The sequence below is a fragment of the Choloepus didactylus genome, chromosome 1 (genome assembly GCF_015220235.1).
Source record: "Choloepus didactylus isolate mChoDid1 chromosome 1, mChoDid1.pri, whole genome shotgun sequence".
NCBI classification, from domain to species: domain Eukaryota; kingdom Metazoa; phylum Chordata; class Mammalia; order Pilosa; family Megalonychidae; genus Choloepus; species Choloepus didactylus.
Genome location: NC_051307.1, coordinates 232,783,619 through 232,809,849, shown reverse-complemented (window position 1 = coordinate 232,809,849; position 26,231 = coordinate 232,783,619). Strand labels below are relative to the sequence as shown.

The 26,231-nt window shown below is 37.5% G+C and overlaps 1 protein-coding gene across 5 annotated transcripts in view; it reads right to left on the bottom strand.

Annotated features, from left to right (window-relative positions):
* CNTN4 (contactin 4) overlaps positions 1-26,231 on the bottom strand; it is an 824,548-nt gene that overhangs the window by 197,277 nt on the left and 601,040 nt on the right. For all 5 annotated transcript variants that reach the window (XM_037800525.1, XM_037800543.1, XM_037800528.1 and 2 more), the window contains one exon: positions 8,466-8,663. In XM_037800525.1, the coding sequence (XP_037656453.1) occupies positions 8,466-8,663 (198 nt within the window). The remainder of the gene's footprint in view (positions 1-8,465; positions 8,664-26,231) is intronic.

Below are 26,231 nucleotides of genomic sequence, written 5' to 3'. Positions count from 1 at the left end.
TTGAATGCATGTCCAAGTCATTCGTCTCTAGTCTAGGCTGAACACCTCTACTTCATTCTTTCATTCCAAATACCCCTGTGTGTAAATAAGTTGCTTAGAACAACACTCCAGAATTCCAATAAAGAATGAAGCTTTAGATCCTTCACTAACCTGAAGTTCTCTAAAACTGTAGGTTTCCAGGGGCTAAGATCACGTCTTTTTATTTCATAGTGTACCACACAGAATGGACACTTAACAGATGCTTCCTAACGGGCTAGCCAAATGGCCATCCAAGACCTTTGGTCCCCATGGACCTGAAATGGTCTAAAGCTGCCTGCCAAGTTTCTAAGCTCATCACACCTTCAAAATATCTGGAGCCATTAAGACTCTAGTAAATCAGATTAGCACTGGCAGTTTAGTAAACTATTTCACATTCTTTAGTCATTTAGATGTTCTTCTTAAAAAACATGTTTTACTCCCACAGATCCTCTACTGTGATGTTGTTAGAAAATTAAAAACAAGGCATGATGGCTGTGACAAAGCCACACAACAGTTGCAATTGAAGTGAGAGTAAAGTAAAGCTAAGTGTTTACATATAAACTCTAGATCTTAAGAAATGTAACATTATGTCTAAATGGAGCACATATCTCTGCCTGTTGCCAGGTTGAAGTTCCATCCTTTCCAGAATAAATGGTAGGTCACTGTTGAAAGATTGTAGAACAAGTCCACATTAAAAGGAGATTTTAATGACTGGGTTTTTTGATCTGATGCTAGATTAAATGGCCTACAAATAAAGCCGATATGGTCATGAAGACAAATGGTCATGGTTAATGCCCATTTGAGGATCTAATTCAGTTTTGGGCAATACTAAGAAAGTTTACTGTGAACAGATGGAGGGTATATTACACTGCATGGACAGTACTCCAGAGTAACGAGTTCTCTCTGTTCCATTTTTTAGGTTCTCTTTGTTCTTAAATTTGGAATTCTTGAGAAGTATATAGTCTTCTGAGCCACTAGGAGTTCCAATGGTCACAGAGCTGAAGACTCACAAAATGTCCCCTGTGGCTTAAAAGAGTGAATGCTCCAGCTTTCTGCTAGGATCATTTGTAAATACTGGGAAGAAATCTGGCATGAGTTTGTTGAGTAGTGTTTGGTATTATCTGGCCTGTACAGACACTGAGATTGGAGTAAAGGAAGCTAGACAATTGTGCCTGGAATTCTAGAAGACAACTAGAAGGAACCTTAGATATAATGGAACATAAATCCTTCCTTTTATAGATTTTTAAACTGAGGACTATGGTGCCAACTGAAGGCATGGTTTTTCTCATGTGAGTTGGTGATAGACCTGGGACTACACCCCCAAATTCCATGACTTTTTCCTTTAGCCTTTTAGCCCTGTCCCCTTTTTACCACATCACAAGTGACAACACAGCAAAAGAGATAAAGCTGGTTGGCACCAGCCAGGGACATTCTCAATCTTATGTTCAGCAAATCTATTTCTGTTCCACCTCAGACTGCTTTGAAATTGCAGGATGCTGAGGATATCAGTTGGGCTCTTTTCTACTAGGCTAAAGCTTGATTTAAGGCGAGAAGATTAAACGCCTCAATGTGCTGACCTTGTTCAATGTTTTCATGGCGAAATAAAATTAATCTGGGAAAAATGTGTGAGGGCATAGAAAAATGTGGTCAGTTATTTTATTTATATTGAGAATATAAATGTGAATTTTAAATGGTTTTACTTTATAATGAAGTATAATAAAAATTCAGAAAAGCGCTAAAGTTTACATTTTAATCTCCAATGGTAATGTATGTGGTGTGTATAAACATACATATACATTCACACATATGTAAACTTGCACACACCATACATATATACATATAAGTGTATATAATAAAGGAATACAGGGAAAGAGAAAATTAATTTGAAACTCTAAGGATAAATTCTTGTTTCCTGTTCCCTATTATCTTTTCTATGCAGTGTTCTAATCAGGGATAATATTCAAAATTTAACAACCAGTGTGCAAAGAATCAGTCTGCCAGACAGACACTAGATATAAACTGTTGAATATTTTTCTTGGTTGTAATAAGGAAAACAAAAAGAATTCCTAAACCGATCTCCAGCCAGTCTCAAGAAAAACAGGAGAAAAGCAAAGGCTAAACAATAACTTTTCATGCTCAATTATATACCATATATAATGTACATAAACTTCCTCACAGACATTTTCTAATATTTCCAAGACTGACTTTTTTGCTGTTGATTCTTTCCTGCTTTAGTCAATTTAGAGGGAGTTGGGGATAGAGGGTAAAGGCAGAAGAAACAGTTATTATGATTATCATCTACCTTGTCTCTAGTAGTTAGACTTTATGGGTGGTCTATTATCTTTGTTTATGGCATTTAAGGGACAATTCCTTGAGATCTGTGGAGCAAGTATATAAAAGAGCACACCAATCATATTAATAACCAGAAATTGGTCTAATATTGATTAATGGACTACGATACTACCCGTGGCAATAATAATTGTAATAATTATGCTATACGTCTCCAATTATAAGCTTTTTCTTCCACAGTGCTAAGCAAAAGGTGCACTTTCCCTCATAACAAGTTATATTATTTTTTCAAAGCAGATTGAAATATCTAGATAAATAAATGTAAATTCTGATATAAAATTCTCTTGTCTCAATTTTGTATTACCTAGAGGTGAAAACAACAAAACAGCATATGGTTATCTGTGAGAATGCCCAAAATAAAATTTTCAAAACTAAGCAAAGAAAAGTAACAAAGTATATGTGTGACTCTAGAGTCCTAAACAGCCTTCTCTAGAGCTCGGTTGACCAGTATGGTGACTGGTAATGAAGCGTCTGGCCCTGATGCTATCTCCTCTTACTTTTCTATTCTCAGTTCCCTTCATTCCTGAAAATTAAGGCTATAAAACTAAGTAATTTCTGAGTGCCTTCCAGGTTCAATAATCTATTGATTACACTTTTACCAAACACCCTTCTAAAAATTTGAAAAATGTGTAGAAAACATGAGAAAATACAGAGAAGAAAAAAAAATTTTAAAAACCAAACTTAGACCAGAGTTAAACACTGTTAACATTTTGGAGAGTAATATTTTAGCTTTCTCCTGCATTCTCTGCATATATTTAAAAGAAGAAGAATATTATCTATACACAAATATAATCTGTTTTTATAAAGTATAATTTCTTGAGCATATCTTAGGTAAGGAAGTTATTCATTTTGTGCTCCCTCTTTATGTTCTAACCAGATGATGTACAATTTAACACACAAAATACCCCTATGAGGTAGATATTGCTATCCTCATTTTATTGATAAGAAAATGAAGGCACAATGAAGTTACACTGACATGTCCAAAGTCACACAGCCAGTAGGTGGCAGAGTTGGATCTACCCAGAACCTGGCTCCAGAGTCTTCATGATAACTTCAGCGTGTTTTGCTTGAGCTCCTGTGACAAATACCACACAATGGGCTGATGTAAACAACAAGCGTTTATCATCTCATGGTTTTGAAAGCTAGAAGATCACTATCAAGGTCTTGACAGGCCATGATTTCTCCTCCAAGTCTGTCGTGCTCTGGTGTTGACCTGCTGCAGTCCCTCTGGCTCCTTGGCTTGCTTGCATATCTGCTTCCATCACACGGTCTCCTCCTATGACTTTTTTTTTTTTTTAAGCTGCATTTGAATTTCCTCTCTTTAGGAGGCCTCCAGTAATATGGATTAATGTCCATCCTAATCCAGTTTGGTCACACCTAAATAGGATCTTCAAAGAGCCCATTCAGAAATGAGTCTACAACTTAACTGATAGTAACACTTCAAAGGTCTTAATTTACAAGTGGGTTCGCAACCACAGGAATGCAGACTGAGACTGCACATGGTTTTTGCAGCGGATGTGATTCAATCCCCAACATCTCTGCACCACTCGACCTGACCTGTGAGTCATGATCTGAGGTGGTGGAAGAAGTGGGCTGGGGTGAGTGGTCAGGCTGGGGACACATCTGACTCCTACCAAAACCTGAGCTACGGTTCACGGCTCACCTCCTTATGACTCATTGTTACCTTTTGGGCTGGAAACAATGAGTCATATTCCAGAACTACTTAGCTGGAATACCAAAGAAATAACGTGAGGATTGGTAAAATCCAGGGCGTTAAGCTACATCCACACTTAACAAGAAATGCTACATCCTCACTTAACAAGAAAAATGTCCAGCTGTGGCAATTAGTTCAGCAGCGGCTACAAACTCCTTTGCCTTGCTTATTTGCATTTCTGGGTAAAAGGACCATGTGTAATTTTGAGAAGGTTTCAAGCATCACAGTACTATCAAATGATTGTTTAAACCCTAAACTCACCTTACACTTATAAGTCTAATTGAGTTACTAAATACCAGACCTTGCAGAGTGATGATTTCATTGATTTTACTCTCACAGAAAAGACTTTAACAAGAATGTCATCTCTATTTTACTAACTCTTCTTGATTTATATTTCCCTTTTTCTCTCAACTCAAGACAAGAACTAATTAAATAATCTATTTTGTGCTTAGTAAGATAGTTCGAGTATCTATTTCATGAACTACAATCTAAATGAGAACGACATATTATGAACTTTACCATGCAACTCTCATGGAAATTAAAGAATGAATGTGCATTAATTGCTGAAGAATGAGATCCTTGGTCTGCTAATGTTGTGAAAAAATATTCTAATAAAAATCATTTGTCATCTCTATGAAGTCAAGAGAAATCTAAAAGCCAATAAAAAGGCACAGTTGTTGCCAGCTTAGCATTCATGATGATTATGGAGTTCTTGCCTTTGTAAATTTTTGTTAACTTTTTTTCTGAAGCAGCATCTCTGTGTGGAGTCTGTCCTTGGATGCAGCTTAGTGCATCAAAGTCAATCTTTCATTACGCTTGTGACTTGACACACCAAAACAGATAACACTACCAGACAGACATTTCGGCGAAAGTGCATTTTGTGAAGAAAAGAAGAGCTGTATTTTTAAATGATTACTTACAAAATGCCTCTAGAGCACATCTTTTAAAAAAAAATTTCTTCATCTTTAGGTCTGGAGAGATAGCACTGATAGCTTTTGACAGAAATGTTAACCTTGCCTTTGCCTACCCTTTTTGTTTTTTTAACTACGATTTTTTTCATTTATGTTTAATATGATTCAGCTTAATCCAATACATTAACTTAAACTTTACCGTGTGACAAGCAGTGTGCTGGGCTCTGGCAGGAAATTGGATGAAAACTATATGATCTTTGCTTAATCACAATGGTAGTGGGGTGAGGGAAGGTAAGCTTACAAGTAAATGTGATATAAATATATAAAAGATTAAGTATTATGATAGAGATATGAGCAAAAAAGGACAAAACAAATCATTGTTCCCACTGCCAAGGAAGGAGTCGTGCTTCTGGCTTTACAAATGATGTCTAAAATAATATTCCTGATTTTCCCTTCCAAACCTGTCCAGGAAAACCACTTCAGTAAATGGCATTCTCATACATCCAGTTGCTTATGCCAGAAACTTATGTGTCATCCTTGATTTTCTTTTCCACCTCTTCCTACATCCAAATGCATCAGCAAGTCCTGACAGCTTTACTTGCAAACTATATTCTGAATCCATCTACTTCTCTCCTTCTCCAATGCTAATCACTTGTCCAAGCCACCATCATTTCTCGACAGATTTTACTACAATTAGACTTCAGTTTTTACTCTTGCTTTCTGAAAATCCATTTACCATACAGCAGATAAGCAACATTTAAAAAAAAACATACATTACTCCCAGACATAAAGTCCTTAAATGGCTTCTCATTGCATTTGAAATAAAAACCAGTCTTCTCTAGGCTGCAGATTAACTCACTGCTGTCCCCCCTACAAGGGACATGACTCTCAGGGATGAGCCTGGACCTGGCATCATGGGATTGAGAAAGCATTCTGGACCAAAAGGGGAGAAGAGAAACGAAACAAATAAAATTTCAGTGGCTGAAAGATTTCAGATGGAGTCTAAAGGACATTCTGGAGGTTATTCTTATGCATTATACAGATATTCCTTTTTAGTGTCTTGTGTATTAAAACAGCTAGAAGGAAGTACCTGAAACTGTTGAATTGTAATGCACAAGCCCTGATTCTCAATAATGGCTGTGTAACTATACAGCTTTTATTGTGTGATCCTGTGATTGTGAAAACCTTGTGACTGACCCTCCCTTTATCCAGTGTATTGACAGATGAGTAATAAAATAAAGACAAAAAAATATAAATAATGGGGGGGGGGAAGGGGTATGGGATGTTTGGGGTGTTCCTTTTTATTTTTATTTTTTTAATTTTTACCATTTTTGGGGGAGTAATGAAAATAAAAAACAAAACAAAACAAAAACTAAAAAGCAGTCTTCTCTCCATGGCCTTTATGGTCTGGCCCGTGACTCCTTCTCCAACCTCAGCTCCAACCACTCTCTACCCTGCTCACTTTGCTCCAACCATACATGAATTCTTTTGGTTCCTTTGTTCCCCTGGCATGCCAAGTGTTTTCAGGCCTCTGGGCCTTTACATGTGCTGTTAACTCTGCACTTCCCTTTTAGCTATACAGGACTGACTTCTTATCATTCAGGTCTCAACTCCCATGCCATGTCCTGAGAAAGGCTTTCTGAGACTAAAGCAGACTCCCCACCCCATGGAGCCTCTACCTCATCATGTTCATTCATTTATTATCACCTGAAACAATCTGCTTGCCTTTGTCTGTTTATCTGTGTTGATTTCCCCCATGAGAATGTAAGTGCCATGAGATGGGGGCCTCCGTGGCCCCGTTCCCCAGCACAGAGAACAGTGGCTGACACAGCAAGTGTTAAACTGATATTTGTGGAGTGAAAGGATAAATAAGTGAACAGTTGAAATCTAAAGGATTTCCCCCCAAATTCTAGTGTCTGGTCTATGTGGTAAGTTGCTCAGAACCTCTCTGCAGAGCGGGTTTGGCTATAAAATCCTGTTCTGGGAAGTCAGGTACAAAGTTCACTGGCAGTACACAGGGGAAGGAAAGCCAAACAAGGGAAGAGAAACCTGACACGTTTTCCTTGTATAATACCTGGGAGGAGGTGATATAGTATAATGAAAAGAAGAGTAGTGAGGGGTTAAGATACCAGATGGGGATGCTGGGAATCCATTAATAATTAACCAACTATGTGACTTTGGGATTAATTATTTAACATGTCTGAGCCCCAATTCCTTCATCTGTAAGGTATAAAAGAGGACATTCCTCACATAATTGCTTGGGATTTGAATGAGATGGTCCATATAAAGTTCTGAGCACAGTGCCTAACTCACAGTAAGTGTCCAACAAATGCTTGCCATTAATGATCTTGGCTGACAGTTTCCACATCTGTTTGATGGATCAAGAAATTCTGTTCATAATGGACAATCAAGTGTGTCACAGACGGGTAATGGATTTGAAAAGAGTAGAATCCTAAGCACATAAACTATGTCTACTTAAATTATTATATAGGAAATTATTGAAGGGCTTAATTATATCTTTCTTTTCATTCATTCATTCATTCATCCAGTATTTACTGAAAAGCTTCTATGTACCAGCTACTGGACTAGAGGCAGGAGATAGCAATAAACAGGTACTACATGTGCCTTTAAAAAGGTAAGCTTTTAGTAAGGGAGACAGTGATGCTCATCAGTGATTATGACACAGAATTGAGAGTTCTTGTGGGTACAGTAATGAATTTTATTGGAATTTATGGAGAAGGCTCCTGATACAGTATGGTAAAGGGGGGGCAATCAGAGATGGCTTCCTGGAGGAAGTGATATCTTTGAAGAAACTGAAAGGCCCATTATCAGCTGAGTGAAAGGCTGGGACCAAGGGCAGGAAGAGCATTTCAGGAAGAGGGCACAACGTGTAAAGATCCAGGGTGGGAAAAGGCACCGAGCAACTAGAGTGCATACTTGGCAGACAGTTCAGTAAGACTGTCTTTAAAAAACACACGGTGATTTACATATATTGCTACGTCATTATCTAAGTGATTAAGGTGATATATTTGCTTGAAATCTCTCCCAAAAGTATTCCCGTATTTCACTGTGGTGGGAACTATATCTTCAGAATGGTAGATCCAAAAGTTATTTGGATAATTTAAAACATCTTTCCAAACCCTGAATAGTAAATTACACAGAATTGATTAATGAGCTAATTGTTCAACCTTTCACTTCATCCTGCCCCTGTACACAATTTAGTGGGAAAGAAACAAGAAATGGATTCCTTTGTCATTTATATTCACCTAAATCCACATTCCTTTCCTGTTGAGATTACCAATTAGATTTCTAATTAGTTCTCCAAAATAGATCCATGGGTTTATTTCTTATATTAGTGGAGAAAATATGGGTACCAATAACATACCATCTTTCCACACTCATCTTGTGATCACCCCCCCCCCCCAAAAAAAAAGCAAAACAACAGAATTCACAAAATTATTCAGAAAACTCACCGTCATTTCTTAGTATTAGTGGTGTAGGTGGCCCCAGGACCTTGTGGCTTGTTACAGTATTGGTAACTACGCAGGTATAATTCCCAACATCTGATTTTTCTACTTTGGCTATGTACAGATTCCCAGTTTCTTGAGAAACAAACCGGCGATTATCCTGATAGGAAGGGTATTCATTGAAGATCCAGGCATAGCTCAGCTCTGAAAATAAAAGGAAGCATCATTACGCAAATGACTTTTGGCACATGGGAAATATACTCTACTCATGAAAGAAATGGTAGAAATTCAAACCAGATTGCCCGATGATCCTTTTTTCAGCATGCTAAATATAAATAGGAAGCAATCAACAGTTCCCGAAAGCATTATGCCCATCTTCCCACCATCACTCAAAAAACTTTTATTTCCAGAGAACTATACAGTACACTGATAGTTGGTTAAGAGATACCCAAACCTCTTTAGTCTAAAGAATATGCATTTATAGTTTGCTAAGGATGTGCCAAGCACTATGCGACACTTACTGAGCTAATGCTCAAATTATAGACACCAGGGAATCTAAGATCTTGGTGCTGGAAGCCACCCCAGAAAATATTTAGATCATGTCTTTCATTTTATAGATAATAATCATTATAGTGCATCATAGTGCCACATACTTGTATAGCACTTTGCAGTTCCATTATCATTTTATAGTTTTCCATTTTCTAACTAAGAAACGTTGGCACAGAGAAACTAAGCAACTAATCTGAACTGCTAGACCCAGTTAGAAACAGAATCCATGAGTCTTAATCCAGTCTTCTGGCAATGCCTCCTACTTTCAACTCAAATTTTTACTTTCTTCTTACTTGTGAGATTGAACTCCTTTTCCACTACAATGAGACGGTGGTTTAATACTGTAGAAATGCTCACTAAATACATATTGACTGGCTGGTTGGTTGATTCCAAAATGTAAATCAGTACTTAAAAAAATCAGCTTATCAGAGTTTCTGTTTGGGGCGATGAAAGTTTTGATAATGGATGGTGATGATGGTAGCACAACAATTTAAATGTAATTAATGTTACTAAATCGCATACTATAAAATAGTTAAAATGAAAAAATAGTAGCTAAAGAGTATTATATCCATAAAGGAATATGAGATAGTGGTCAAAGAGCACTGTTTTCACAAACATTTGTTCCCCCCAAAATGTCAGTAAGATGAATGCACTAAGCAGTCATACATGAAAATGTTCCTTTGAAATTCTGTGTTTTTCTTAAGAATTAGGTAAATGCTTTATGAATAAACACAAGAGCCAAAACTTTCAGTTTCAGTGAAGAAACCTAAACGACAAAGAGTGAACTATCGTGCTACAAGGATCTCAAATTTCTTCATCCTCAGGCATTCCATGCTTTCTTGCTTTAAAGTGTAGTCTCCAGAATTGTCGAAAGCTGGAGAAGAGATACATTAGTCACTGGCACTCATTAGCCAATGTACCCCCACTTTATCTTCAGCAGTTACTTTTGGAGGGTGGTGCAACCAGATGCAAAGGGAGCTTCTGATTCAGAATTAGTTGGCTGGGTTATTTTAGGTCACTCTTTAATAGGAACCAGGGCTAAAGTTTAAATGTACGGAGCGTACTAGAAAAATGGCAGAAAGATTACTTCAGCTTTGTATAGAGAACACTAATTACTGTAAAAGGCATTTTTTTTGTAGTTTAATACTTCTATGAGTCCCAACTGTAATTGACCTCAACAAGTAAATGTGCAACAGGAAATATCTTCTGCTTTAATATTCCACTGTTTGCATACAAAGGAGAGTCATGGAGATTGCTTTCCCTTTATCACTGGATTACAACATTTCCACATGCACTATTTTAGGTGGATATAATTATGTTTATATGAGAATAGCTAATCATTTTATTTACACATGTGCATGTAATTATAAGTAACCCCATGCTGATGTCAAGAGGATAGTCAGTGTCAACAAGCAAGTACTTCCCAGCAAGCTAGTTACTTACTCAAGAAACTAAAATCTGGGGGAAGAAAAGCCCCTACAATAGGTCACAAAGAAATATAATCAGGTATGGTAGCCATAAAAACAGGGGATTTTAACAAACAGCACAGCAGACAATCTACTTTTTACTTATTCAGTTTGGTATGTTGAGTTTCAGGCAAACCCAGTAATCTCTCAGCATCTTACGTTTTCTCATATGAACAATGAGGAGAACACTGTCTATCCCCTAATTAGCTTTAAGGGAGTTTTAAGTATAAATTAGTATCTCCAAAGTCACCAGGTAGAAGTTAGAGAGTAATTTACCGGTACATTATTAATCAAACCATACCTCTCTCCAAGGAGATTTATGATTAAATAAATGAAACTGTATTTTTTCTTCCTGAAGACATTTTTTCAAAACAGCTGCTCCCCTTACTTAGTGGCCACAGAGCTTTCTTAATTCTTTTGGGGTTGGGGAAGGCTGGTTTAGCAACCGGAAATCATATAGATACTATATGGAAAAAAGGTTTCTGTTTTTTTCTTTTTTCCCCTTATTTGGAGGAAACCCCTCAAAAGACCTGAGTTCAAATCTGTATGATATAAAGGAGGTCATTTAAACTTCCTTACTTTCAACTCCTTAATTCCTAAAATGAGGCTAATAATAAATGTGCTGCAGATATGCAGTGACGATTACTTTATGTAAAAGCATTCTGAAATCTACAAAGGGCTATACAGATGTTTGTTATTATTATTGGTATTACATTTCACCAGATAAATCATTTTAAAAGCTAAAAAATCAATTAACATGCCTTTTATTTATTTAAAAATCAGTTAATGACTTGGTATCACTGCTTTTGTGACTTAAGTGGCTTACTCCTTTAGTTGGAGATGAAAACAAGCTTAAGAGTAAGATACAGCATTTTGCATACTGTGTTCTTTGAAATATTAATTCTCTGTTAATAGAGGTTCTCTACTCCTACCTCTCACAAATTTAAAAACATTACAAACAAGTTTGAGAAGCACCGAACTACACCAAGTTAAAGAGATTAAATTTTGTTTTTCTTTCAGGACTTGCAAGAGATTTTAACATGCCAATGTCCCTGATACTGCTTAGAGAGTGTTTAAGAATGTAAACTTATTTGATCATGGAAGCCACCCCCAAGTCCACGCACACACGTTTTTTTCCCTAAAAGATCTATTAATGGTTCATAAAACTTAGTTCGGGAAACAACAAAATGATACAATGACTTCAATATAAAGGTTACTAGCCATATTACTTCTGTTTTTGCAAATATCATTAAGTGGCATTGAATAAAATTTAACAGAAAACAATAAAAAGTTGAATTAAAGTTGTAATAAGTTATTGTAATAATATAACACTGTAACAATTTTCAGTGCCATGTAAAGAAACAAACAACAGTCACCAATAACAGCCTAGTGCTCACGATGCTAACATTAGTTCAACACCTGACACTCTGGTTGAGCCCTGAAGTGTTAAGTTCAGGCAAAAAGCCTTGGCTGCTCCACTGGTGAGATCAGGGGAGCAAATGCTGAGCGCCTAGAACTGGGGAAATCTCCAACCAAGATATTAACTGATTTTTCTTCACAGCAAATATACCCACTCAACACATTGTAATTTTATTTTATCTGTCCAAGACAATCAGGAAGGAAAATGAGAAAAATCATGTAATGATAATGTATACATCAGAGCAGACAAAAACAGTTTATTTAGTAAAGCCAGAAAGTCCCCAACAGGCTACTTGTCCTAGTTCTTCATTTAAAGATAAGAAATACCGAGGCCCAGAAAGGGTAAGGTCAGAGGGTCAAAAGGTGGCAGAGCAGACTACAATTTAGCCCTCTTAGTTAAACTCCCGTTCTAGTGCTCTTTCTAGGAACAATAAAAGCTCTTTACATTTGAAAGTAAAGAGCTAGCATTCTTCTATCATTCAACAGACAATACAATTTTCCCCTAAGAGCCAACATCCATTTTATCAGATCAAAACATTAATCCGTGGGGTTACATGTAATTCTATCAGCATTCTAAAAAACAAAGCCAAGTTTAAAAAACAAAGTAAATTTTCATGGGCTGCAACTAGCAAAAATGAATCCCACTCAGTTTGATTTCCTGTGGGACTTCCATGCAATATTTATACTTACTCAAACTTGACAGATTTCTTTTGATAAGTTTTCACACACTAATTGCTCTGGAAGTGACAGACAGTTCCTGTCCCATTGGCAATTTGTAACAACTGAGTAAACAGATACTTGGAATGCAGTATTAAATAGATTGTGAAGCTTCTGATGCTCAGTTGAAAAATACTGAGACTAGTTATAATGTAATAATCAAGGCAGAAGGAGCTAGTGATGGTTTTCTGATCTTATTGTAGCATCCAAATCTACTGCAAATGAACATTGAAACTTCACTCTCTTTGGGATTTCTTTTTCCATATCCTTGGCCCAAAGCAAGTGTGATTACTAATTTTTAAAGGAGGATGCCAATCAAGCAATTTTCAAATTCAGGTACTCATTGAGCAAATTCATTCAATGATTAGAGTCCTCCTGACAAATGCTGCTAACTTGTTCCAGATGATGTCTAATTTCTTTCTAGAGTTATATTTGTGCTTCATTACATTCTGAGTCCCAACCCACAGAAGCAATGGTGGCAGTTATCAAAGGTGTCAACGTTTTAAATCAGAAAGGATCCTTAGTCTAACCTCTTCAATTTTATAGACCAGGAAACTGGAGTTTAAAGAAATTGCATGACTGGATCATAGATTCAGTAAGTGGCTTAGATGGGATTATGGAGTAGCCTCTGCATTCAAAAAACTGATTCCTTCGGGAAGCCATATGTTCTCTCAGCAATTATTTTAGAGCTAGAAAAGATCAGTTTTCCTGATCTGTAAAATAAGGGAATAGGATTAGATGATCTCTAATTCTCTTCCAGCATCAAAATTCCCTGATTCTATATGTATGTCATGAAATACAACATCCTCATTTGACAAATGAGGAAAATGATATCCAAAGAGACCCAGTAACTTCTAATGGTCACATATGTACCTATTGGCAGGGTCCAGAACTAGAAAACACACACACATAAACATGCATATATAGATCTCAACACAGTTACTCATTTGATTTATGCTGTGTTCTGTAGAAAGAGGCTAATACAATTCATAGTCAGGAAACTATTGGCTTTCATAAATTATTTGAAGAACATGAGAGTCAGACAGTCTCCTCATCTTAGGTAGTTTTAGCCACATATATCTTATTTTCTAAACAGTATGGTAAGGTTGAATTTAAACTGAGAAATGATTCCACGAGGGTAGATGTGAAAAATGTATTTTAAATTATTCTATACATGAAATGGGTTATGAGAATACTTTAATTGGCTCATTTACTGGTCAAACATTTACTAAGCATCAGCCATGTACAAAAGCCCTGAGTTCAGTGCTGGAATGGAGAGCAGTGCTAGCAAATGCTGGAGAGCAGTCAGAAAGACAGAGATTGGAATCAGTTCTTGGTGCGTCTGGGCAAAGGGAGAGAGAGCACAGCTCAGTGGGAAGATCCCTGGGTATGGTGTCAAGGGACACGGACTGAGTCCTAGCTTCAGTGCTTATCAGCTGAAAAGTAATTGCGATGACTCGGTTTTCTCATCTGAAAAATAGCGATGATGAAAATAATACTACTTCTGTCTAAACCAAGGATTGCACTGATCAGCAAATGTATTAACATAAACTTTCAAATATTCTGCTGGTGTTTTTTTCCTAATAAAAGTATATGCTTAGAAGTGGATTGATACATTGTCTGTGTTTCTCTGAGTTCAGGGAAAGGAAGAGGTTATAAATTGTGAGTCACCTAAAATCATTCCAGAAAATGTAAGAATTGTACCAAGAACATCAAAGACTGTATAGCACTAGTGATTACACTCAATAAACAGGTAGCAAGAGAGAACAAGAGTGTGTTGCTGTATGAAATATTTGAGAGATGTCCCAAGAAGAGAGTGACTAGACAGACTTCTGGCTGCTGGGAAATGAAGCCTATAATTATATTAAGAAAGTACATGATAAATTATAAAGCACTATATGAACAGTCATCCTGGGAAAGCATGTGGGACAGAGGAGTAGACGGAGGTATCGGACAGGAGCTGAAATCTCTGAAATGATGGAAATGGTACTTCTATTAATGTTGAGACAGACTGTTGATATTTAATACATATAACAATGGCAATGACCCTTTATAAGTGAGATTGAAATCATGGCTGTAGGCAAGAGGACCCTATTGTGGATACTCCGCGGCCCTGAGAACCTAGTTTAGACAGGCCCCCATCCTCAAGTGGTGTTCACCCAGACCCAGACACTGTTTTCCACTCTTTATTGGCACCAAGTAGCACAGGGGTGGCATATACCTGCCACTTGGACCACCAGTCGCCACTGCTCCACATAGCGCAGACATTGATAACTGATGATGCACAGTGTTAGATCATTCTCAACACAGTGCTTCAGGCAGCTAACTCCAATCTATTCGTGTTGGCACACCAAGTTGAGCTTTCTTGCTATCTTCACGATATTGACTTTGTGGGAAAATGAAATGGTGATCATATGAGACAAGGATTAGATAAAGCCTATTGCTAAATCTCACCCAAATTTGTGGCAAGCATTTCTAAACATAAGCCTTCTGACTAAGGGCTAACCCAAGTCACTGAATGATATATTTAGTACATGCTATTTGGTCACTCGAATGTGGCAGTTTTGCTGTGGAAAGTGAGAGGGCAAAAGGGGCATTTTCTCATCATATATGCGGTCTTTGAATATTGCTTGTGAGTATGGCTTACCATTCTCCCTACCCATGTGTTACTTCTTGTTTTCTTGCCTGTATTTTATTGGGTCAATTGGGCATTTTTCTGGAGTATAGATTTTCTTAAAAATTTGTGGGTGGAGGTTAGGAGATTTAACTTGAAAGCAATTTAACACATTGTTTTGACAGCTGGCCAAATATGGGTTAGGATGGAATAGGATATAAAATTTATATGAATTTTAAAGGTAAATGGAAAGTCTTCAACAAAATCTTGTACTTATCTGATTGCTTCAGGATATACTCCCAGATTCCCAGGGGGTAGATACTGACTCTGCTTTGCTCTCAGAAATGTACCCAGTGAAAAAGTAAAAAAAAGTTTGACAAATACTGCTTAACCCTGGAGTCAGTAAACTTTTCATGCGCTAGGGAGAAAAACAATATATTTTTTAAAAAGAAAAGTATGCTTTTTTGTTAGCATGTGAAGAGTCTCGAGTAGAGGCTGTGAAGTGATGACACATAATGGATTAAGCCTGCACAAATGAGTGTGCCTTTTACAGTGTCCCTATGTTTTAAAAACAGGAAATCAAATGGACATCCAGATTTGGGGCTGTTTTTGAGTCTTAAACACGCAGTTTTCAAACATCAGACCTCAAGAGGGGTCAGGATAGTGCAGCAGGATGGCCATAGTCCCGGTGGTTCTCAAACTTAGTGAGGTCCACAATCACCCAAAGGGCTGAAGCTGATGATCTACTTTAGACAATGTGGACACACACACTAGTTAAAGAGATACATATCAGAGTCCAATTCACAGTTCAAGAAAGAAAATTACTTTTCTTCGGGTTGTGGGAGAACCAAAGAAAATCAGATAAAACTCATGCAGCTCAACAGTTATATCCCCATCATCTCACCTTTCTGCAAGATCGCAGATAAATTTCTAGGAAGGAGTAAGGTTCTTATGGCTGGGGGGAAGGACAAATCCAGTGTGGATCTGTGTCCAAATCCTGTGAATTCTCATTCCTAAAGATTTTTGTCTGCGTGCCCACCTCACCATTACATGTCAATGTGTAAAAACATCCTGCTTTTTTGACAACTTCAGTCTCAAATTGCCACTGCAGATTAACCCACACAACACTGCCAGATTAATCCTGCTAAAAGGGAGCTCTGAATCACATTCTTCCTTCACAGAAAAGTCCTCTGTGGGTCCCACTGTCTCCTGGATTAAATTAAATGCATCAGGCTAGTATTCAAGTTCTTCCATAGCAGGACCCCAAATTATCTAGGCTTACGGGTTGCATTCTGTCCCCCAAAAAGAGATTCTCAAGTCCTAACCCTGGTTCCATGAGTGTGACACTATTTTCAAATATACTGAAGCAGGTATTAGTTAAAATGAGGCCAAGTTGGATTACAGTGGGTCCTAATCCAATATAACTGGTATCCTTGTAATAAAAGGGAAATTTGGACACACACACAGACAAACAGGGAAGATGGCCAGCTGAAGACTGAGGCAGAGATTGGAGTTTTGTTGCCCCAAACTAGATAATGCCAAGGATTGCTTGGCCAGAAGCCATGGAAGAGATTCTTCCCTACAGCCCAAAAGGAGCAGGGCCCTGCTAACACCTTGATTTCAGAGTTCTAGCCTCTGGAACTGTGAGACAGTACATTTCTGTTGTTTTACGCCACCCAGTTTGTGATACTGTGTTATGGCAACTATGGGAAACTAAAGCACTTAGCGTACTACTTATTCTCTCTGCATAAATCCATATTCTAGGTGAGTATTTCTCAAATTAGGCTCTTCAAAATTCTAGAGAGGCTGAGGGGCATCATGGCTTAATTTATTATTTTGATACATACTTATTCCTTCAGGGGTCACCTTCAGAGGCAAAGAAAGGCACAGTGGGAGGGCTGTGCCCACCCTATCGCTGCTTTACACAGAGAGCTCTAGTTTTTCTGTTTTACAATTTGCACTCCCCCTCTCACCTAACATTCTTATTTCAAGAAAGGTCTGTACTGCTCAGTAGGGGTGCTTAGGTCAGTGGGAAAAAACTTGCTGATCCTCTTACGTACCCGTACTTTACAATCTCTTTGACCACGCTTGTGCATTTTCTCTTCTCAGAATGCCCTTCCAACTTCTGCTTATCTCAACCACACCTTTTGCATACAGCATGGCAAATACACATGGGCTCTCCTCAATAATCAGTTATTACCTTTCTGCCTCATAGCACCTAACACATTATTTCACATATTAAAATTTTGTTTTTTCTACATTTGGATGGTTTGATTGCTTGTCTCTTCCCCATCTACCAAATTGTGCACTCCCTGCGGTCAGGAGTGCATATGCAGGAGAACACATGATTTATGATTCACTTTTGTCCCTCACTTTCTGCAGTCAATTCAATAAACATTAGTTGAAGTGAACTGAAATTCCAAATGTAAGGAGTTTCCTGGAACAACAATATACTACGGAACTCTAGGCCATCAGTGCTAGTCAGAAGGAAGTTTCCTATATTTAAGGGAGCATATATTTTCAACAGGCCATTGATGACAAATCAAAATCACTGAAATGAGAGGAGAGCAACAACAACAAAAATCTATAAAAATCAGCAACTAGTATGTTTCAAATCAGAATGCCAAAACCCTTTCTCTTAAAAGTCTTTTCCTGTCCTTTTACCTTGATTCTTGGAGGCATTTTACTGAGTTTACAAAATGGCAGAGAGGAAAGATGACTAACTCAGTCTTTCAAATATCTAAAGACTCAGTAAAAGTCAAGAGGTAAGCCCATGGACATTAACTTAGACTAAATGACAGACATTGATGAAATAATTTGAGTTACTGGATAAGACCAGTGCAACCTGGCCAGATTTCAAGTAACCCCTGGTCTGAATAAAATATCTCCATTCACAAGGGAAGGTAGAATTGGGTCCAGTGAGCCAGATCTTGCCATCTATCTTTAGGTAAGGCTATGTCTTATAAATACATCAGCAAAACCATGACTTGTTTAATTCTTTACAGTTTCAAAAGATTTTTACATCCATTACTACATCTGTTGCCTACAAAATTTTTGGAAATTGCAAAGATAGGGAAAATGAGATGTAGGAAAGTTGAGTGATCACAGTGAGAACCAGCAGAATTAGATTTGGGATTAAAACAGACACTGCTGGAGACCATGGCAAAGGTTTCTTTTCCTGTGCTAGAAACCATTTCGAATGCAACCTTCAGTTTGACTGAGCTATTGACAAGATGACACAGAGGTGATATCATGACTGATGTCCCAGGCCCTTTGCTGAAATACTGCAGTGAAGATTGTGGCAGGGATTATGGCAATTTTGTTTGCTTTTCCATGCCACAATGCCTAACCCAGCAAATGCTCAGAATTTCACAGAACTAGGTGACCAGTTAAATGTTGAATATCCTAATTTGTATCACCCACATTAAAGACATCCTAATAAAGGGCTGCACAATCAACATTAATAAAATTTATATTTTTTGTCATAACATAATCAAAATCTGCTTTACCGTTTTTAGTAAAGCAATTTCTTGGAAGAAAGAGAAAAAAGAGAGAATTACCCAATGTGGGAACTGAAATGGATTCACAGGAGTGGTGGAAAATTTTGAGTAAATGGTAGAAAAGTGTCAATTAAAATACAATTATTTACAATTTATAAGGATTCAAGCAGTAATATGACTAGGTTAGCAAGCTTTCAAGCAATGTACTCAACTCCCACACAAGCCACGAATACAAAGCCTTTTCTCCAAGTTACTAAGTAATTCTACACCCTCCTCAATTTAAAACATGGTCTAAAATTCATAAAATTGACATTTGAATTGGGAATACAAATTTACTGTTAATCATATTTGCCAAGAAACTACCAATCTGCAAAATGAACCAGGATGTCTTTCCTCCAGTGCTTCTTCCCTGAATGTTGCCAACGCTCAAGCAAAACCAGTAAAAAAAGCTTTTCCTTACTCTTAAAAATGGATCTGCCCTTCCCAAAAGGTGGGTATTCTCTCATTTTATTTGGACCTTTGAAAACAGAAAAAGATATTCACTGATTTCAGTGATTAAATCTGCCTTGAGAACTGGTGGATAGGACCAAACAAAAGCTTGGTTTAATGTTAAGTTTCAATTAGTCACTTGACTTCCACAAGTTTGATTTTATTATTTGGTTTGCTAAGAAGAGGGCTCTTCTTGTTCTTAGAAATGCTTCTTTAGCTGGTTTTCATGGTATCCAATCATGGGGATGGGTCTAAGTGGACCAAAGATGTTACCTCATCTTCCAAGGCACAGGGATTGGTCCTGTAAGGATGATATGACTCAAGCCTGACCAATCAGCATTTTTAAAATCAAGCTGAGCAAATCGGATCTTTTCTTTCCCCTTTGGTTTCCAGACTTGGAGGATGTGAGCATAGAATGCCCCTTTCCTTTTTCTAATGTGGTACTGAAAGCTAGTCTGAGAGGATGAAGCTAAGACAGAGCTGACAAGTAGACAGAGTGAGTATGGATGGTGTTTAAGTTCCTGGAGAAAATAAACTCTGAGGAAACATTCCTACTCTTCATGTAACTGCTTTTGTTTTAAATCAAGAAATCTTCTCCCCCCCACCAAGTGGATACCAGGTTTCTGTCCTCTATAATAAAAAGTCTAAACTAATATAAACCCTTGTCATTTCTTTTTCTCCCTATGAAAGACTTATCATACCTCCCCTACCCCATTTAGTAATGACCTCTTCTCACCATTATTCATGAGTCCTATCAGATTGGCCTTTGGAAGATACTTGTATACCAATCTCCCACCTACTCACTACCATTTAAAATTGTTCTAAGAATAACTGGTTCTTACAAACAGCGGCTTCTTACTAATGATACTTGTAATTTCTTCAGAGCAAAAAAACCAGTTAAGGGCTTGCAGCAAAAAAAAAAAAGTCAATATGAAGAAAAAAATTTCAGGACAGAAATAAAATTTGATGATCACAGCTCTTGTCTGACCTCTAAACAAGTCAGTGTTGTATTTTTGAAAATAAATATCTTCACCTCAGGTGGTTTAGGAGTATTTTCAACAACTAGTTAAGTATGGACCCTAGTATTTTGGGTCATCTTGTCCTGAAACCTTGCTTTGCCACTTTCATGTCACCTCTGGCAAGCTGCTTATCTAAGAATCAATTTTGACATCTGAAAAGTGGGGAAAGTAATACTTATACTTCATATGGATGCTGAGAGGACCAAGTGCTAATAGCACAGTGCGCAGCACATACTAATACTCAATAAATGTTAGTTAGTTAATTAGCAAAGATGGTAAATAGAATCATTTGATGAATTATATATTCATTCAAATTCATTCTAAGGATCTGTTCTAAATCATCCATTTATATTAACAGATCAGCTCAGGATTTATGATTAATAAAGCTATACTGATATCTTACCTTAGTATAGTACATTATTTTTCTGAAATTATTTTCACTTACATTAATTCATTTGATTAATCCCTAGAAGGTAATAATATCTGCATTCCAGAAAAGGAGAGCAAGGAACAGAGGAAAAAAACACGACTAATTGAAACTTAACATTAAACAAAACTAGGCCAGAAAATTATATCTCCTGACCACTTGTTCAATGCTATTACCCTTATTATGCTAATAATCAGCAGTAGCAAAAGCATAACTTAAAATGAAGATACCTTCATACTTTCTAGAAACTGAGGAGCTCTGAGAGAAGTTGGGGGTGTAATAATGAGCTTAAGTGTGACAGATAATAATCAAATGCTATTTTTGAGAAACTTCACAGTGAAATCATACTTAGAGCTTATGGATTCTAGCATATTATGGCTGGAAAGTATCCTGAAGAAATCTGTCTATCACTCTCCTGTGTCAGAAGCAGGGATTGGTACCTAGAGAAGCATTATGCTTTTATTATTTCTTTTTAATTTTTATTTTTTCAGTTGGTAAGTGACCAGGACAGAACTGAATCCAGGACCCTAGTTTTTTTCCTGCTACTCTTTTCTTGTAAATATGATGCCAGTATAGCTGAAAAGGCAGTAGGTGAGGAGATATTCTACATCTAACTTTGTGATCTTGGTCAAATCACTTTCTCTCTCTAAGCCTCGATTTTCTCATGTGTAAAGAAGGGATAACAACCTCTCAGCTTACAGGATTGATGAACAAATGAAACCATACATGTGAAAACGATTTGTAAATAATAAAAGCACCCAGTGAAAGTAAGAAATCATAGACCAGGGATTGCAAAATCGATTCCAACTTGACTACTAGCTCTGCCTAATTAGTACTGGCTCTTTGGAATGCTATTTGTGTTTTGAGGATGCAAGAGACTGAGGGAAAGGGAATTACAATTTATTTGTGATGACTGCCATGGGCCCAAGAAGGGGTACTGGAGACATGTGCAACAAATATTTAGGGCAGTGCCTCTGCATAAAAGGGTAGTGACTATGATGGGGGAAAGGAGAGCCCTGAATGAAGAGACATGATCTCCAGCGTATTTGTTCCCCCCTCCGCTCCTAAGTATATGCTTCTGTAAAATGCGGATATTACTTTACTAAACTCGGTGTGTTGTCATGAAGATTAAAAGAAATAATGTGTGCAAAGAGGCTCAGTAAACTGCAAAGTAATATCCAGTAGAGAGGGATTAATATTAGTATAGCATAAAAAATTACACATGCAACCAGATCTTACCCATAGAAAGTACTTCCTTTGTGTGGATCAAAATGTAAGTTAATTATCTCTCCATAATGGTGGCAAAAACAATACAAAACTGATGTTCTTAATTGAATGCTAGTAAACATACATTTTACCCATCTTCGATTTCTTGCTTTTTGCCTGTCACCTTAAATTGGTTAAATGTTTGACAGATGTTCAATAATTGACACAGCTTATCTTCCTCTCTCAGGCGCCTTTCCTACTCAATTGCCAGCATTTCTGGTTGCTATAGCAACTGTAAACATTAATGATTATTCCAACATGCCAAGAGGATTTAAACACATTCTTAGTTAAAAGTTCCCTCTGGAAAAAAAAAAATCTATGCATCTTTGACAAGATGGAAAATATTATATGATTTAAATTTCCTAGTTATTGCATTTATTACTTCTAAATACACAAACCTATTTCTATAGTTTCGCATAGGTAATGATTTTTTCTCCCCTCTGACTAACAGAAAGGAATGATGGGAAACTGAGAAACTCAGTTTTCTCTGATACAAGGGAGAAAGAATTCATCTAAATAAATAATAAATAAGAGTACATGATGGGGAATTTTGAAAGCAACCATCTGAAATTGCATGGCACATAGAATAATTTCACACAATCTGGGTGCAAGTTTAGGTCCCTCCACTTAAAGCATCAGTGGTTTCAAGAGTAAAATTGGGATAATATCTAATCTAACCACCTGTGCTACCTTAAACTGTAAAATGTACAAAATACACGGGATCATTACTGTTATTTGTGAGGCAATGAATAATAGTCTTTTTTTTTAAGAAATTGAAAATAAATGGAAAGAGAGCACTTAGAAGAGATATTTCAAGCTGATGGTCCATTGGCCAGGTCTGGAAAATAGTTGTGTTCTTTTTCTCATGCTTATCATATAAAAATCCAAAATTAATTGCTAACATTCAAAAATTGAATGATTTCACTTTAAAAATCCATATTCATGGCTTCTCTTGAAAGGCCATAAGACTGTGCAATACTGGGATTATATTTCCTCAAAACAATAATTGGCTTGACGTGAGCACTATTTGGTCTGTTTGGAGGGGACATATAGATCTCTACATTAGCTGCTTTATCTTACTCTTTATCTTATTTATTTACATCCTCACCCCTCTGGTCCTTGGAGATACCTGACTTTGTGAACCCTGGGTGAACCCCTATCATACATCACATGCATGCATGAAGCAAATCATCCTTACTTCCATCATTCCCATCCATTTCATATCCCATGGTCTTCTTGTGTTAAGTAAGGGCAGATGATGTCTGTGCCTGACTTTTGTGGACAAGCATTGACTAACTGATTCTGCTCCCACTGGTGACCACATGTATGTCTGAGGTACAGGGACTGACTACAGCAGGCTTAAATGGAAAATAAGACCCAGGAGAAGCTACCAAAATGCTGTCTTTCTTAATGTCTAGTTTTCAATCATCAATTGAACAAACATTTAGGGTGCTTCTACTACGTCCCAGGCATCCTTCCAAGCACTAGGGATATAGCTGGGTATCTATGGCAAGGATATTAGCTCCAGGGGAATCAGGTTTCCTGAATCCTGCTCATGTTTCCAGGAAGCAGATTGTGGGGTACATCATATATGTCTTTTTCTATCTTGAAATAATTCATTTGGGATGGGATCCTGGACCATAACCATATTTTAGAATAAGACGACAACTGGACATCTCTTGTATTTGGTGGCCTCACTTCCCCTCTCCTGACAGCCTCATCCCAACTTTTCATCAATAAACATTTCCCCCTCCTGGCAGATGCCTCTGAGTGAGGCCGACCCCCATTCTGGCTTCTGGAACAGGCACATGTCCTGTGTCTGCCCAGGCAGCATTTTCTATTCAGCACCCATCGGTCACCATGATTGGTTGAGGATGGGCACATAATTCAAGGGGCACATGTAAGTCAATTTTGAAGCTTTTGCTGAAATTATTCCTGCTGTGGTTACAATAGGGTTAGAGACAGACTGAGGCTGAAGCCAAGACTAAGGAAAGCAAAGCCAAGAGAAGAATAGACAGATTTCTAACACTATCATTTGAGAATTTAAATCTGGTTGCATTTGATGGGAAATCTATGACAATTAATTCCCTTTGTAAAAGGCTCATCTGTGTTGGATTTTAGTACTTGTGATCAGAAACATCCTGACTAACATAATAATTAGACAAATAGACATAGTGTTGACGACTATTTATATAATCTTAATAAGCATTCAATGGCCAACTGTATGGTAAGTTCTGGAAAAAAAAAATTCTTCCTTCTCAATTGTAATAAATATCATCCTCTCCTTGACCCTCACTAATTCTGCTCCTGCCCTAACGCATCTCTGGCTTCTCTGCTTTGACTCCTCTTCCCCAGATTTCTACCCGGCCTCATTTTAACTAAAAAACATGTTATCTAGAAGCCTGTGAGTGCTCAGTGTTGCAATGCCTACTACAGACAGAAAATAGCACCTTAAAAATATTCTCATTGGTAACTAAGGAAAAACTTGGAAGGAAACTCTTTAAGCCAGAAGTGCAACCAAGATGCTGCAGAAGATGCTTTCCCCAAAGCAGTGTCACATTTCTAACTGCTCAAGCTTAATGATGCCATCATATCTTGTGCAGGAAATAGCCATTTCTCTTTTCTTCATCTGGACAAGTTATGATATTTAAAAAAGAATTTCTCTAAAATAAATGGCAAATCAGATTCGAAGTAATGCTAAGATTTTAGACACAATGCTAGATCTGCCAGGAACTGTGTGATCTTGGGCACTTTAAATGTCTGAGTCATTCTGACAGTCATGTCTGTCCCTGACAGAGCACGGGGCCGGGGGCTCTGGCAAGTTAGCATTACCTAAGGGTATCTCTGTAGCTGATCTCCGATAATATCTGGTAATGAAGATTAGAAAGAGTGGCAAAGGGTGGAATGAAGGAAGGGCCTTCTAAATAAAATCTCTGAGCATAGGCATTCAATGTTCAACCGATACTTATTACACAGTCAGGTGCTAGCATACTGCGAATTTGCACAGGGCAGACCGGACTGGCAGTAAGTCACAGACGGCTTGGTGATCTTGCAAAGGAGGCTACATGGCTGTAGCTGGGCCAGGGCTAATGTCTGCCCACAGCTATTTTTAGCTAGCTTCACAAAAACAGAGCAATCACCTCCTGAAGTGTCAACTATGGCTATGAGGGCAAAAAGATACATATAATTTCACTATTTCTGCAGCCCTTCAGGTCAGAAATTGCTAGGTAAGCATTGATTAGCTGACCCTCTTTGATGATGCCTGACCTAGAGTGCACTCGTTCAGCTTGTGGCAGGAGTTTGAACATTTTTGTTCTTCATAAGCTTCTTAACCAAGACCTGGTGAGAAGGGGGAGAATTCAGCCTTTGAGAATTGCATGTACCCCTTATTGACCTCTAAGGGAATGGGTGCCAAGGCCATAGTTTAGCTATTGTAAGAAATTGCCCAGTCCTTCTGTTGCAACAGTTGACTTTCGTCTCCTGAGTAGGACAAAGATCTGAGAAAAGTAAGGATGCAATAAAGATTCAGACCAGAGAAATATGGTCAACAATCTGAGAGTATATAAGAACAGGACTGGACATAAGAAAATGGGTGAGTACACATTCTATAAAGCAATATTTAAAAACATGTGCCATGGAATACTGGTTCAAAAATCAAATGTGAGGAGGCACTATATGATGAAACAAGCATGTGAACAAAAATGTTTGGGAGATACTGAGTTGAAAAAAGTTGGGCAGATTTTTTTATTACAAGACTTTGTAGAATCTTAGCATTATAAAATCTCCAAGAGGAGAATTTGATATGCAGCATTTCTCAAGGAACTTCACCTACTTCCTTTATTTTCTATTTACATTTTTTATTAGAGAAGTTGTGGGTATACAGAAAAATCATGCATAAAATACAAAGTTCTTATATGCCACCCTATTATTAACACCTTGTATTCACCCCCTTCATTTTCAGGAACAAGAGTTGGTTATTGGAAACATAAAAATGACATCTTTTTTATTATCACAATGTTATAGTGATTCAGATACCATTAATTAAAATATATCATAGGCTCAGCAGTCCTTAGCTGACATTTATTTAAAAAGAGCCGAGTTGTAAAAGATCCTAAATGGGAAGAGTAGAAGAGAAGCGAAGAGGCATTATCACATAACAGTTAAGAGCAGGAGCCTTAGAATAAACAAGTTCTTAACACAGCTCAGCTCCAAGTCATTTACTGTCCTTAAGCTTCCTGTTAAAATGGTGATAATAATTGTACTTATCTCACAAGAGTTTCCTAAGTGTTTCACCCCCTTTGCTGCT